General features: G+C 37.6%; 1 protein-coding gene across 3 annotated transcripts in view; it reads left to right on the top strand.

Moving 5' to 3' along the window:
* WDR70 (WD repeat domain 70) overlaps positions 1 to 15,446 on the top strand; it is a 285,459-nt gene that overhangs the window by 240,825 nt on the left and 29,188 nt on the right. For all 3 annotated transcript variants that reach the window (XM_086361477.1, XM_086361480.1, XM_086361478.1), the window contains one exon: positions 1,921 to 2,059. In XM_086361477.1, the coding sequence (XP_086217603.1) occupies positions 1,921 to 2,059 (139 nt within the window). The remainder of the gene's footprint in view (positions 1 to 1,920; positions 2,060 to 15,446) is intronic.

The raw sequence follows: 15,446 nt of genomic DNA on the forward strand, positions 1-15,446 counted from the left end.
TTTTATTTTTGAAGTTGAAATGATATATGTTCATGTGTTTGTGTGTGTGAATATATACATTGTGTGCACACATAGGGTCTTGAGATAGTAAAAACATTTTCAAGGATTGTTCTTTTGATAGTGTATAAATGACAGAGTAGGCCTGTCTTTATTTTAAAATTTGAATCCTCATACCATTAAACATTCAAAAAACTAAAATCATGGCATCTGGTCCCATCATTTCATGGCAAATAGATGGGGAAAAAGTAGAAACAGTGACAGATTTTATTTTGGGGGGCTCCAAAATCGCTGCAGACAATGACTGCAGCCATGAAATTAAAAGTTGCTTGCTCCTTGGAAGAAAAACTATGACAGACCTAGGCAGCATATTAAAAAGCAGAGACATCACTTTGCTGACAAAGGTCCATCTAGTCAAAGCTGTGGTTTTTCCAGTAGTCATATATGGATATAAGAGTTGGACCATAAAGAAGGCTGAGCACCAAAGAATCGATGCTTTTGAACTGTGGTGCTGGAGAAGACTCTTGAGAGTCCTTTGGACTGCAAGGAGATCAAGTCAGTCAATCCTAAAGGAAATCAACCCTGAATATTCATTAGAAAGACTGATGCTAAAGATGAAGCTCCATTATTTTGGCCACCTGATGTGAAGAGCTGATTCATTGGAAAAGACCCTGATGCTGGGAAAGATTGAGGTCAAGAGGAGAAATGGGTGACAGAGGACAAGATGGTTGGATAGCATCACTGACTCCATGGACATGAGTCTGAGCAAACTCTGGGAGATAGTGAAGGACAGGGAAGCCTAGCGTGCTGCAGGCCATGCGATCTCAAACAACCAGACATGACTTAGTGACTGAACAACAACAACCATGAAAGCAATTTTTCATAGTTACTGAACCTTTATATATTATTTCCTCAATTTTTCTTATCATCGTTCCAATCAATAATTTGGTAACCTTCCATTATTCAGACTGTCTTGCTCTGGGTAGGTGAACACTGTAATCTCCATTCTGCTAAGTTGATAACTGAAGCTTTAAAGATTTTTCTGAAAGCAGCTGAGGTTGGGATTTGATCTCTAAGTCCCACAGTTGGTACCTAAGCAAAATTTTCTATTTTGGTTGAAATAAAATTTCACATCTGTATTAAATGATGACCAGCAAGGAGAGCACAATGGTAATAGAAGCAGCAAATGGAGGAAGCTATATAATATCAGAGCACTAACTCCAACATGGCCTGTGGCCCATGGTGTTTATCTGTTAAAACAAACAGATGGACAAACAAACGTGAATTTATAGCCAATATGAATGTTTTGAGCCTAGTGCCTGCTACAAGTAATGCTAACTGCATAATGTCTTTGGCTCATGTCTTAGGTCTCATGTCTTATTCACAGTCAGATGGCTGGACCTGTCATCCTCAAGAGCCGTTGAATCATAGCCATCAGTTAGGTTCCAGTGGTGCAGGCTGCTCCTCATTGCTCGGTGCTTGACTTGACAAAACTCAAATTATGTGAGAGGTAGTGCTAATGAAAATAGTTCTCAAACTGGTCAAAATCATCACCACTTAGACATTAGTTGTGTATAGACAGGATCAATGTCAATATTGAGTTTTTTCCCACACTCTATTTACAGTAAAAGATATTATAATATTTAGAAATTAGAGCACAGATTCTGGAGTCAGACTAAATTCAAACCCCAGCTGCACCACTTTCTTTTGTGATCTTGGACAAGATTCATTTAACTTCTTTCCGCCTCAGTTTCCTCATCAGTAAAATGGGGATATTAATGTAAGTGCCTGATGTATTATAAACCCTGTATAAGAGTTGTCTCTTATTACAGTGATGTTGTTTATGTTTTATTTAGCTCACTCATTGTTGCTGCTTTGTTGTGGGGTCATAATCCTAACCTTATAAACTTCTGTTGTCTGTAGGACTGACTGCTGTTTCAGTCCAGATGATAAACTCATAGTCACTGGGACATCTGTTCAAAGAGGATGTGGCAGTGGCAAACTTGTTTTCTTCGAGCGCAGGACTTTCCAAAGGGTGTATGAAATAGACATCACAGATGCGGTATGTATTTTCTTTCCTCCCAGCCTTGGGAAGAAAGTGAAGCTTGCCTCTTAGCCATCTTTGGTATTGGTTTTGAAACAGAACATAAGCTCTTGCCCTTCCAGTGCAGTGGTAGCTGCTTTTTTTTCTCCAATACAGGAATTATTAGTGAGCACATTGCAGAGTGGCTTACCTACACTTTCCCCGTTCCTGACCCAGTATTTCCTATGGGTGCACACCATAGTCAGAATTTCAGCTGCGCCTGGGATGTTTACCCTCTCTACCAACCAATTTCAGGAGAGGAGAGGCAGATCGTCATGTAGCATACAGAAAGAAGCTTCCCACAGTGTGCGTGTTTATAAGGATTCAGGGATTATGGACAGAGTGAAAAGTTATACCCTCAGAATGTGATGAAGCATATCATTATTTGAAGTCTTTTTCAGAATTTTCCTTGTCAGAGTTGTCATTGAGGTAAGGTGCGGCTTCCACTGAGTTTAATTTCTGTTTAGTTATTGGAAGTTTAAAACATTTCAGATTTAACTACCAAATCCCCACCCCCTTAAGTTTCTTTACATATGTATGTAAGTAGTAAAACACCACCACGTGGGCATGCAGGCATTCATTCATTCATTGATATTTAGAGACTGGAGACGTATGTAATACAGTAATAGTGAAGATTCCCAGAAGAAAATCTGAGTTCCTTTAAAGTCTTTTGAAGTATGTATTATTATTTAGATGGGAAGGCAAATCATTGTTATTTTTTGAGTACAAAACAGGCTGATTAATGTCTGTGTGGATTTTCTTTGGCTCACTATCAGATCCTTTTCATAATATCCTCTGTCTTAAGCATTGCTCTTCTATAGGTTTCTCCAGTTGTTTCAGCTCGTTGTAAACAGTTGAGACATACCATGTACTTACATGATTCAGACCATCGGACCACTGTTTTTAAATCGCCAGCTAAAAATTCCTATCTCTAATATTGTAGTATTACTGTGGAGGCTTAAATTGTAGGCCCTAAATTTGAGTTAGTTAGAGACAGTGAACTGACAATGAGACTAATTCTAGATGAGTGCCTAAGTTTATTCTAATCTCATGACATAATTCGAAATAGGCCAGCACAAATAATACTTTGTTGGGGTGCATCCTGAAGCCAACTGAAACACTGGAATCAAAGAAAAACACTCTTTTTAAAAAAATTTTATTTATTTTAATTGGAGGCTAATTACTTTACAGTATTGTAGTGGTTTTTGCCATGCATTGACATGAATCAGCCATGGGTGTACATGTGTCCCCCATCCTGAACCCCCTTCCCACCTCCCTCCCCATCTCATCCCTCAGGGTCGTCCCAGTGCACCGGCCCTGGGCGCCTTGTCTCATGCATCGAACCTGGACTTAAATGAAGTCTTAATTTAATTAAGTCTTCAACTTTAATCTCAAAATATGAAATTATTATGATTATTAAGATGTTTATTTTTTTAATGGCTCTCAATGACTATACCTCTCAATATTATTCATGGGGTTATATTTTTAAAATAAAATTTAAATGTAAATGTAAATAAATTAAGGGATATAGAAGTACGATTATACTTTTAAAGACATGTGGATTGGATGTCTTAAGTTTACAGATCATGCTGTTTGTTGTGTTGCTCTGAATTGCTTTTCTAGCTAGATCTTTTTCTCCATAGCACTTACCACCACTTCACCTATTATATATTTGTTTTTTGTCTGTCTGCTTCCACCAGGATGTAAGCCCATGAGGGCAGAAACTTTGTCTGTTTTGTTCACTGCAAACCCCAGTGCTTAGAACAGGCCTAGCACATAGATTGCGCTTGTTTATCGAATGAGTGAGTGGTGTACCTGGGAAGTGCGAGTAATGCATGTTGTAGACCGCAGGTGTGTCTTTGAGGAGTAAGGCAGGAGAGAAATATCTGGAGATGGAAAGGTAAACTGACCTTGTATACCATGATAAGAAAGTGACTTTATCTTATGGCCTTTTTTTTTTTTAGCAAAGGAATAACAGAACCAGGTTTTAGAAGTTAATTTTTATTGAAGTGTGAAGGTGAGATTTCCAAGATATAGTATTTATTTATAGTAATATAGTAATTTAGGAGACTGGGTCGGTGTTCCCTATGATTTAAAAAAAAGGTTTTAGAATAAAGACACTGAGTCTGTCGGTGGTATGTTGAATTTAAAGCACCTTTAGGATGTCTGGGTAGAGATGTTCAGTAGACACATGAGTAGATAACTTTGGTGCTTTCGAAGAAAGAAAGCACAGTTTTGGGGAGAAGTATTTATGGTTCACACTTGAAATGTTGGTTGCTGATTAGTTTGATCACAGAAAAGGGCATAAAGGTCAGAGGAGATGAGCCCTGGGAAACCAGAGCATTTCAGGGATGAGCAAGTGAAAAGAAACAAACAGAAGAGTGAGTTCATCAAGGAAATAGAATTTACCATATATTGAATTATCTTCAGAAAGTCAGATAACAGATTTTGAGATCCATTTTAATAGACGGATGAAGAGAGAGCTTCAAATAGGGACAAAACCATACACATTAAAGTGGCCTTTTAAATTATTGATTTAGGATTTGTCTGTTTTTTTTTTTTTTCTGGTTGTTAACATCAGACAGCATTGTTTTCTGTTTATATTGTAAAATGGTCTGATAAAGGGACTTTAAACTGCCCCTTTGATCTTTTTTCTCAAGTTTTAAATCTTCTTGGAATGTAAGAACATAAACAAATTCATTCTTTGGATTGGATAAAGATGCTGGACACTTTGCTAGAGGGGCCAAAACCCACCTCTTTTATTTAATTGTATTTTTGTCATTAAAAGCCAGGTATGGATACCATGATGTTGAGGGGGTGGAATGAATTGGGAAATTGAGATTGACATGTAACACTACCATGTATAAAATAGATAACTAATGACAACCTGCTATATAGCTCTAACTCTGAAGTGCTCTGTGGTGACTGAAATTGGAAGGAAATCCAAAAAAGAGAGTATATATGTATATGTATACAGATAGCTGATTCACTTTGCTGTACAGCAGAAACTAACATAACATTGTAAAGCAACTATACTCCAATAAAAATTAATTTAATAAAATAAATAAAAACCTGGTTCTCAAATCCCTGTTGTAAGGAATGTCAATATAACTATTAAAGAACAAAAACACCAGAATTGTCATTTCTTTGGAAATGCCACACACTGGTAAAATAAGGTACTTATTACTCTATCGAATTTTAATTTAGATAGAAGACAGCATCTCATATTCTTAACATCAGCATTTAGTTGTTTGCTTTTTTGACCTGGCACAGGCAGTGGTTGTGTTAGGTCTGTCCTGAAGCCATTTACTTCCATGAAGTATGATTTTCTCACAGTCTTTTTAAAAACTAAATAAATCCCTAGATAGTTATATACTGGACTGCCAAGCACACAATGTATATAGGGAACCAAACACTGTTTTCAGTTAGAGAATGTTAATCTGTATAATTAATTTCCTAATAACTAAAAACTGCCCTGTAATCTTCACAGTAAATAACTTTAAAAAATATAACAATTATATTTTCCATATTTATTTTTGAAACAAATTTTTAAAAAATGTTTTAGTTACACACTGCATTGTCATATTTTTTGAAAAATTTTCTTTCTCTGTTCAGTGTAGAGAATATCAACACTCTTCAACTAGCAGAGGACAAATGTCTAATATTTACTAATTTTACTCTGTGCTGTTTGTAGACATTTTACAGTTCTGAAATTATTTTTAGATGTTTCCTTTGTCGTCTAATTTTGTTTCTTCAAGTTGAAAAAAATGCATATCCTCATTTATCATCTAATTCTTTGTAATTTGAATAATGTGCATAGCCTCTTTTTTAAGATAAATTCCAGAATATAATTTGATCTTAAGTTTATAAGCTTGCTTTTGTGTTTGTGTGAGAGGGGACCCAAGAGTTTTTATATATTGTGTAAACAGCGTTCATTACTCCATTTTATGTGAGGGAAAAGCATTGGAGAAAAGGGATGGACAAAATGTAATTTGAGATGACCTATCATTTTTTTTTTAAGTAATTACATTTAGAAGAAACAGGAAATTTTGTCTTTTCAAAGTTCCAAGTATTTCGGGAAATGCTTTGAAATACATTTTAAACTATTAGCTTAGTGATTTTTCATCAAACTATACTTTGTTGCAGAATAACTAATAGAATTTCCTTATAAACAAATCAAGGGACATGGTGTATGCAATTGTGCTGGCATATTCCCACTGACACTCTTTCACCCAAGCATAGTGAAATAAAGCTGGTTTGACCTGGCATTATTGAAATGGGGCCTCTTTTCCTCAGTTACTTTGGACAGTAATTTAAGAGATACTTACTTCCCTTAAGTAAGGAGGAAAAAAGAAATTTCCCACTTGATCCTGACTTTTCTTCTAGTTTGTTTGTTTGCTTAAGTCTTTTTTTGAGGAACCTCAATGTCTGTGAATGCTGACCGAACAAAGTGAGGAAAAGAAGGAGAAAAACTAAACCTTTGTTTTTAAAACATAGCTATAGCATCTAGCACAGCTGAGCTAGCATTTGGCTGCTGAACAGAAGGGAAGGTTAGAGAAATTTGATTTGGCATTTTCAACTAGACTGCCTTAGGCATTTCAAAGTTGATTGAGAATCCTAGTACCTGTATAAGAAAGATTATAGTAAAGGTCTTTTAAGGAAGACAAAAATTCATTTGTGATTATTTAAAGAGTTGACTCATTGGAAAAGACCCTCATGCTGGGAGGGATTGGGGGCAGGAGGAGAAGGGGACGACAGAGGATGAGATGGCTGGATGGCATCACCCGACTCGACGGACATGCGTTTAAATAAGCTCCGGGAGTTGGTGATGGACAGAGAGGCCTGGCGTGCCGCGATTCATGGGGTGGCAAAGAGTCGGACATGACTGAGCGACTGAACTGAACTGAACTGAAAGAATATTTGATTATCTTTAGGAAAATTTTTTAATCATTGAAGAGACCAGATGGCAAAGAACAAGGATTATCGTAGAGTTTTGTTTCTTTCTACCCTTGTTTGTTCTCTGGAATCTTTTCCTCGGAGGGATGAAATTTGGATTCTACACACTTACTTACTTAATGCCTACCTATCTACAGGCTATTGTCTCTACCCCTTAATTATCATGGTTGCAAAATACATGATTATTGTTAAAAATATGTTAATTATTAAGTAATAGTTTATATATTTACCAAAAGATGGGAAAGTTTCTTATTTCAGACCTATTTATCTGACTTATAAAGATAGCCTACTGCATAAGAAGGTAAGGTCCATATTGTGTAAAAAAAAAAAAGTTTGCTTTAAGAAAACAAAAGTTTCCATAAAAATACCAACTGTGTTTCCTTCTTTAATTTAGGTGAAGTTCTGAAGAGAACTTGCATTCACATTATTTTTCTTCACCTTGTAAGATCTGATTCTTGATGTGTACATACATTCTTCCTATATACATTGCAATGAGGACTATATCAGATTAGCCTTTTTTTTTTTAATATTATTTATTTATTTTTGGCTGTGCTGGATCTTTGTTGCTGGCAAGTGGGGAGCGGGGGCTCCTCTCTAGTTGCGGTGGGTGCGTGGACTTCTTATTGCAGTGGCTTCCCCCGTTGCAGAGCACAGGCTCTAGGGCGCCAGCTTCAGTACCTGCAGCTCCCTGACGTTAGAGCACAGGCTCAGTAGATACGGCACATGGGCTTAGTTGCTCCGTGACATGTGGGATCTTTCCAGATCAGGGATCGAACCCTTATCTCATGCATTGACAGGCAGATTCTTCACCATTGAGCCACCAGGGAAACCTCAGATTAGCTTTATTTTGAGTTTTTCTGGTTATAAAAGTAGTATAATAATATAGAAGGGATCACTGAGAAGGTATCATATCTTATCATATTACCCATAGACTATACCAAATATGACATTTACATGAATACATTTTGATGTCCAAAAAATTGCTATATGTGCTAATATATAATATGACATGTAACATATAAAATGAAAGGATTACCACTTCCATTTCATATAAAAGTTTTTGTGTTCTTATTAGAAAAGAATATTGTTTTCTTAAATCCAAAGAGATTGAAGAGAGATAAATGGATATAATGGGGCCATGAAGTAATAGGCCCTTCATGAATCTAGCTGTTTGTCTTATTAAGTGTAAGGGACATGCTGACTCTTCACACTGCAGTTACCCCATGTTATTTGTACATGTGAAGGAGAGCAGAAAGGCCATTCAAATGAATGGATATTCCAGGGAGTCCTCAGAATTGGCTTTGGAATGTGTGTTTGTTCTCGTATTTGAATACAGATATAGCTAGTCTGGGAATTTACTCCGAATTTAATGAATTAATGAAGCTGTACCTGTGAACGCTTGTCTCTGAAGGAGCTGAAGAACTCCTCTGTTCTTCCAATTTGTACTGGGAATAGACTAATGATCTGTCTTATTAGTCCCAGCTCGGGCCGAATCACACCTCTTTAAATGTTTTCTAGAAATAGACAAGTCAAGCAGTCTCTTTGCCCAATCAGGAACTTAAGGAAAATAGTACACAGAGGGAACTTGAGCGATAGGCAGTTAAAATGCCAACTGAAAATGAAAGAAAGACTATATTTGGCATTTATCTGCTTTCTAAAATACAGTGAAACCTTTTTTAATATGAAGCACAAGGGAATGGAAAAAAATGGGCTCTGAGTTAAACTAGCTTTCCATTATCTGATTTTTATTAAAGAGCAATCAGGCTGCTTGGTTGGCTAGGAAATAGCAGTTGCTTTGAATTATGTATTATTTTGAGTAAAGCAATATCAGCTTAATGAAATTCACTTTCTTGGGAAGATTAAACAATGTAAATTCTAGATGGATCCTGATCAGTATGTTTGTATTTAGTAAAATGTGTCTCTTCTGCCATTGCCAAATGATATGACAGTATACTCAACCTAGGTTCATTGAGCATTTGCTCACTGGGAACAGAAAAGGGTGTGTGTGCACTGTGTATTTCCCGGCCTGCTGAGGTATATTCATATTTGTAGGGAACCCAGGAGTAAATAGAGGATGATGGAGTTTCAGTGTCGGTTTGCCAGCACAGCAATTACATGGTTCTTTTTCTAGTACTGCCTTTTTCCCGGGTCCTGAGCTAACTTCCAGCCTGGTAACTGTGGTAGTGCTTTACGGTAAAGCACAGTGATCAGTCAGGGCCACTTTAATTAGCGATGAAAAGAGATGCCATTGGGCTAGAATGGAAAAACAATACTGCGATTTTACTTCTTTTGTGATTTGACTTACTAAACCCTTTCTTGAAATTTCCTGAAGGAGGCAGCATACAAACCAGAGTTCAATTTAAACAGTGACTGAAACTCAGCTGGAATCTCCTGCTAAGTTAACTCACAGTGTACAGGACACTGTGCTGTCTGTAAGGTGTGATTAAATTACTTCTCATTGCACCTAACAGTATTATGCTATGGATGTTCCAGCACAGCAGTTCTCAGGATTTAAAGAGTGCAGCTGAGTGTTCATCTGTAGGCATATGAGAGTAGAAAGGAAAGAAATCACCAATTTCATGGCGGTTTAACTGTTAATGTCTACCTTAGCGGTGATGGTGGTTTAGTCGCTCAGTCATGTCTGCTTATTTGCAACGGACTGTAGCCCACCAGGCTGTCTCTCCTTGGAATTTCCCAGGCAAGAATACTGGAGTGGGTTGCCATTTTCTACTCCAGGGCAACTTCCCGACCCAGGGATTGAACCTGAGTCTCCTGCATTGCAGGTGGATTCTTTACTTGCTGAGCCACTAGGGAAGCCCAATATCTACCTTATCAAATCTTAAAATGTTTTACATAAGGAAAATGAAAGGAACAAGTTTAGTAGTACTGATTATTATTTTTAAAGTGATTTTTGGCCTCTATAGGGTCCTGTAGTCACAGCAGTACAATCAGGATACAGAACAGTTCCGTCTCCCCAAACACTCCTTTGTGCCATCCCTCTGCAGGCACACTCACACCCCCTCCCACTCTCAGCTCCTTATCCCTGGTATTCATTGGTCTGTTCTTTATCCCTTTAGTGTTGACTTTTCAAGAATGTCATGTACATGGACTCATAGTGTGTGTAACCTTTTTAGATCAACTTCTTTCAGCTGCATCCTTTGAGATTCACCTAGGTCAGTTGTGCGTATCACTGACTTGTTAACATTTTATTGCTAGGTGGTATTCCACTGTATGAATATAGCACAGTTTGTTTATCTGTTAAAGGACATTTGATTATTTTTAATTTGGGGAGATTTTGGATAGAGCTGTTATAAGCATTCATTTGTGGGCTTCCCTGGTGGCTCAGCCCTAAAAAATCTGCCTGTAATGCAGGAGACACCGGTTAGATCCCTAGGTCAGGAAGATCTCCTGGAGAAGGAAATGACACCCACTCCAGTATTCTTGCCTGGGAAATCCCATGGACAGAGAAACCTGGAAGACTTGCAAGTCCATGGGGTTGCAAAAGAGTTGGACATGACTTAGCAACTAAACCACAACAATAACAGTCATTCATGGGTGAACATAATTTTTCATTTCTCCAGGGCAAATACCTAATAGGCTTGCTGGGTCATATGATGAATGTATATTTATTTTTATAAGAAACTTCCAAGCCGCCTTCAGATAAGCAATATTATTTTGGATTCCCACCAATAGTATATGTGTTTTTTACTTGCTCTGCATCCTCACCAACATTGTATTGTAACATTTTTATCTTATACATTCAAACAGGTATTTGAAATGCTTTCTCATCATAGTTATAATTTGTGTTTTCCTAATGACCAGTGAGGGCTTCCCTGGTAGCTCAGCTGGTAAAGAATCTGCCTGCAATGCAGGAGACCCTGGTTCAATTCCTGGGTCGGGAAGATCCCCTGGAGAAAGGATAGGCTACCCACTCCAGCATTCATGGACTGGTGGCTCAGTCGGTAAAGAATCCGCCTGCAACGTGGGAGACTTGAATATCTTCATGTGTTCGTTTTCTATGATTGTGTCATCCTGGGTGAAGTGCCTGTTCAAGTCTTTTGCCCAGTTTTAAATCAGGTTTGTTTCTTATTTTTAATTTTGAGAGTCTTTTATATATTCTAGATACCAAGTTCTTGGGATATTTTCTCCTGGTCTATTGCTTGTTTTGTCTTAATAGAGTCCCTCAAAGGAAATTAATTTTGATAAAGTCTAAATTATCAGTTTTTCTTCTTTTATAGAATGTAGTTTTGCTGTCATAGCTAGGAACTCCTTGACTGACCCCAGCTCATGCAGATTTTCCTCTGTGTTTTCTTGTAAAAGTTTTATGGTTTACTGTGGTTCTTTTTGGGTGTGTGGTTTATTTTGAGCTAATTTTTGTGTTATAGAATGTGCTATAGGTTGAGGCAGGGCCAGGACTAGAGTCAGACTCAAGCACAAAATAGAAGAAGGTATCAAAAAACTCAGTAATCAAAAAAAATTAGCATTTTAATGTAACATAAAAAATAAAATTAATGCAAAAAAATCATGATGAGTAAAATTCCAATATTCTAAGTAAAAATGGAAACAGTAACAGTGCTATGTCAAGCCATATTGAGTGAAACAAAAGGAAAAGTAAGTTGAACTGAGGCTGTCTTAATTTAAAATTTTGATATTTTGTTCATCACAGTTTTTTTAGGGGGCCAGGAGGTAGGGTGAAGTACCAGAGTTGGGGGAAATAGTAAACTTGATGCTGCTTCAGTGGTAGTTTGAGTTCTGGACTAATTTCCCAGTCCACCTACTCCTATTTACTTTTCAAAATCTTCAAATCTGGGTTTTATAACTGCATTCAAAGAGAGAGACTGAGTGGAACGTGATCCCTCTATTTCACCCAGCACCAGGAAATTTTTTTTATTAAACAATGATGGAAAGCACTGTATGAAATACAGTGTTTAAATAGTGTTTAAATAATTAAATAGTACAAATTGCAGCAGATGTGCCTAGGAGGAATTGTCTAACATCACCGCACATTTGCAGGGACATTCATATTATAGGAAATAAATTAATCTCTTTGGTCCTAGTGCAAGTCCCCTCTCCTATGCTGGTGATAAGTTCCCTTCATGTAACTGCCACAGGCAAAGCTGCTGGCTTTTGCTTCATTAGCTGGGGCATCAGGCATGTTGTGACTTTGCTTTGTGCTTAGTTACTCAGTTGTGTCCAAGTCTTTGTGACGCCCTGGACTGTAGCCTGCCAGGCTCTTCTGTCCATGGGGATTCTCCAGGCAAGAATACTGGAGTGGGTTGCAATGCCTTCCTCCAGGAGATCTTCCCAATCCAGGGATCAAACCAGGTCTCCCACATTGCAGGTAGATTCTTTACCATCTGAGCCACCAGGGAAGCCCATGAATACTGGAGTGGGTGGCCTATCCCCTCTCCACAGGATCTTCCTGACCCAGGAATCAAACCAGGGTCTCCTGCATTGCAGGCAGATTCTTTTCACTTAGTGTCTCAATATTGTTGTCCAGAGCCCATCTTCTTGCCTACCTGAGAACTACGACTCAGCTCTCTTAAATGAAAATTAGACTTTTAACAGAAGATTTTACAACCTCCCTGAAGAGTTCATTTCTGTTTATAAAAACTCTTATTACCATCAGCTCTTTTTTTCCCCTTTACTTTTAGCCTACATTCTCATGCTTAGAGCCCACATCCTTTACTCTGGTCCTTAAGGAATTGGAGAACAGCTGGTCAACATCCTGTGTTTCCTTGAAGATTATAAAGTTACTGTTCTGTCTTCTCTTGTCTAAGTGAACCAAACTCAGTTGATATTGTTATTTTAACATTTTCTTGTGAGTTGTATTTTCTCAACACTTCTGTTTTACCTTTGATACGCTTTTCTCAACCATTTCTAGATTCTCCAGTGAGCAAATTGGAGTACAGGGGCTCCTTGGTGCCATGTGATCGGGCAGAACATTATATTCCAAAGGGTTAGAACAGTGGCACATAGTAGGTGTTTGGTGAACATGTATTTGTTAATTTTGCTTTACCTTTTATTATATTTTATTTTAGTATATTCTTATTGGGACTTCCTATCATAGCCTATTCCATGCCAGCTTCTCTTCCTTTTGTTTTTTGTTAATAGTTTTTTCTAATTAATTTGAAATTTTAGAACATAAATATGTTTTCTTTTAGATTCAATGAAAGAAGTACAGATTTTGTCTGCTTCTTTAAAACTTGAGATGATCCTTTTTCAGACTTACTAAAAATAGCTATGTTTTGAGTTCAGTAGAGGAAGCACATTTACTGTGGATGCTTAAAATACTGGTAATCTAAAACTCTAATGAATATAATTTGTTTTAGTTGTTATACTGTTAATGAGTATGATCTGTTTCCTGGGTCTATTTTGTAGAACACACTCTGCTTTGAAGTAAAAATTATTTGTTGGAATTTGTCACTGTATTTTATCAAAAGTCCAGTCATTATTCTTCCTTAGAAGAGAAGACAAATTCTGATATGCTTATCACCTCATTTCTGTTCTTATTTCCAGTCTCTTTTCAAAGAACAGTTAATAAATTTAACCAATAGACTCTTAGTTCAGGAGCAGTTATTTAGATTTTCTATTCAACATTCTCTTCTTTGAAATAATGTTTACTGTAGGAATCCAGTTTCAAAGCCTATAGTGAGTTGTCTTTTCCTATAGTTATCTATTTGACAATGATCTCATTTCAGTTCAGTTCAGTTGCTCAGTCGTGTCCGACTCTTTGTGACCCCGTGGACTACAGCATGCCAGGCTACCCTGTCCAACACCAACTCCTGGAGCTTGCTCAAACTCTAGTCCATCGAGTCGGTGATGCCATCCAACCATCTCATCCTCTGTCATCCCCTTCTCCTCCTGCCTTTCATCTTTACCAGCATCAGGGTCTTTTCTAAGGAGTCAGTTCTTCGCATCAGGTGGCCAAAGTACTGGAGCTTCAACTTCAGCATCAGTCCTTCAGTGAATATTCAGGACTGATTTCCTTTAAGATTGATGGGTCTGATCTCATGAAGAGCCTATCAGATCCTCCTTCAGGCTTCATAAATCACTGAAGAATGAGGAGTCAAAGAAGGTCTTGTTCAGTTTAATAGTTTATTCATTTTCTAGTGTCATTCAACTCTGCAACATGCTGTATTAAAAGGCATCTTCTACTTGGTGTCAGTAGTCTCAAGGAAATGTTTGTGTACTGTTTTACTTCTATTTATAATCCTTCAAAATAAGAGAAGTATTCGGTATTTCCCTTTTGATTAATTAGAAACTTTTTATTTTCCATCTCTACACAAGAGTTTGGTGTTTTATATAATTGGCATTTAAGCAGATCTATATACTTCCTTGTATAAATGGGATTGCCATAAATGACAAACCCGGATGAAGACTCACCTAATAGATAACACAACCCTGAAGGAGAAACATACTGGACTCCAAAAAAGGTCAAAAAAAGAGAGAGGTTGATTTTGTAGATAGGTCAATTTTGTCAATGTTCAAAACGACACACTATTCTTTATAAAATGTATAAACATATAATCCAGTAACGACAGTGCTCTGTTGTCCAACTCCAGCACCACACCACAACCCACTGAGAGAAGACCAAGGAAAGGACTTTGTGTCTTGTAGGATTTTCTATGGCAGACTTCCCTCTCCCAACCAGAATTTGATGAGTGCTCTTTGGTAACAAGTTTTCCAGCTGTTCTATCAGAATTCTGGCCAGACTTTCACAATTTATATTAGTGTGGGAAACAAAGAGTTCTATAATTAACTCAGAGTCCCAGGATAGTGTTTTCCCCTTTTCTGGAGTGCTAGATCATCTTGTATGATGAGGGGTTTTGAGACCCCACCACCACCACCAAAGGGCTCAATAAAAGAGTATACTGTGTAACACTTATTTACCTATACTATATTAAAACAAATAGTGCTTTACATATCCTGTATAGTTAGTTCATCTCTGAAGACTCAGGTTCTCCTACAGTTTTTTGGTTTTACATGCTTGATGATTTCTAAGATCTGATCATATATATCTTCTGTCTAGTAGTTAGGGACTTAAAGCTTTATCCATTTGTGCTTTGTTTATTTACATAAAGAAAAGATTTATCCTTATTATCTTTATGCCCATCTCAAACTATTGACACATGAAGAAGGGTAGAGTGGTCTGGGTCTGTGTAGATTAGATCGAGAGAGATGGCCTTAGGCAGTGCTTCCCAAGCTTTTTCACAGCCTGGTGCTCATAACAGAGGATACTGTGTGATATTACAGACAGACCCACTCTTTGCTGGTGCTGACTTGCCTGAAGCTGTAGTGCTCTAGGCCCCTCACAACCGCCCAGGACTCCATATCTTGGCACACTTGATCCATCCTGTGCCCACCAGTAGGGAGTTCTGTGAGAATTTTGGGAACGCGCCTGCAGTAA

This window comes from Bos grunniens, chromosome 20 (assembly GCF_055505025.1).
Source record: "Bos grunniens cultivar Pamir isolate PY7600 chromosome 20, Bosgru_T2T1.0, whole genome shotgun sequence".
In the NCBI taxonomy this organism is placed as follows: domain Eukaryota; kingdom Metazoa; phylum Chordata; class Mammalia; order Artiodactyla; family Bovidae; genus Bos; species Bos grunniens.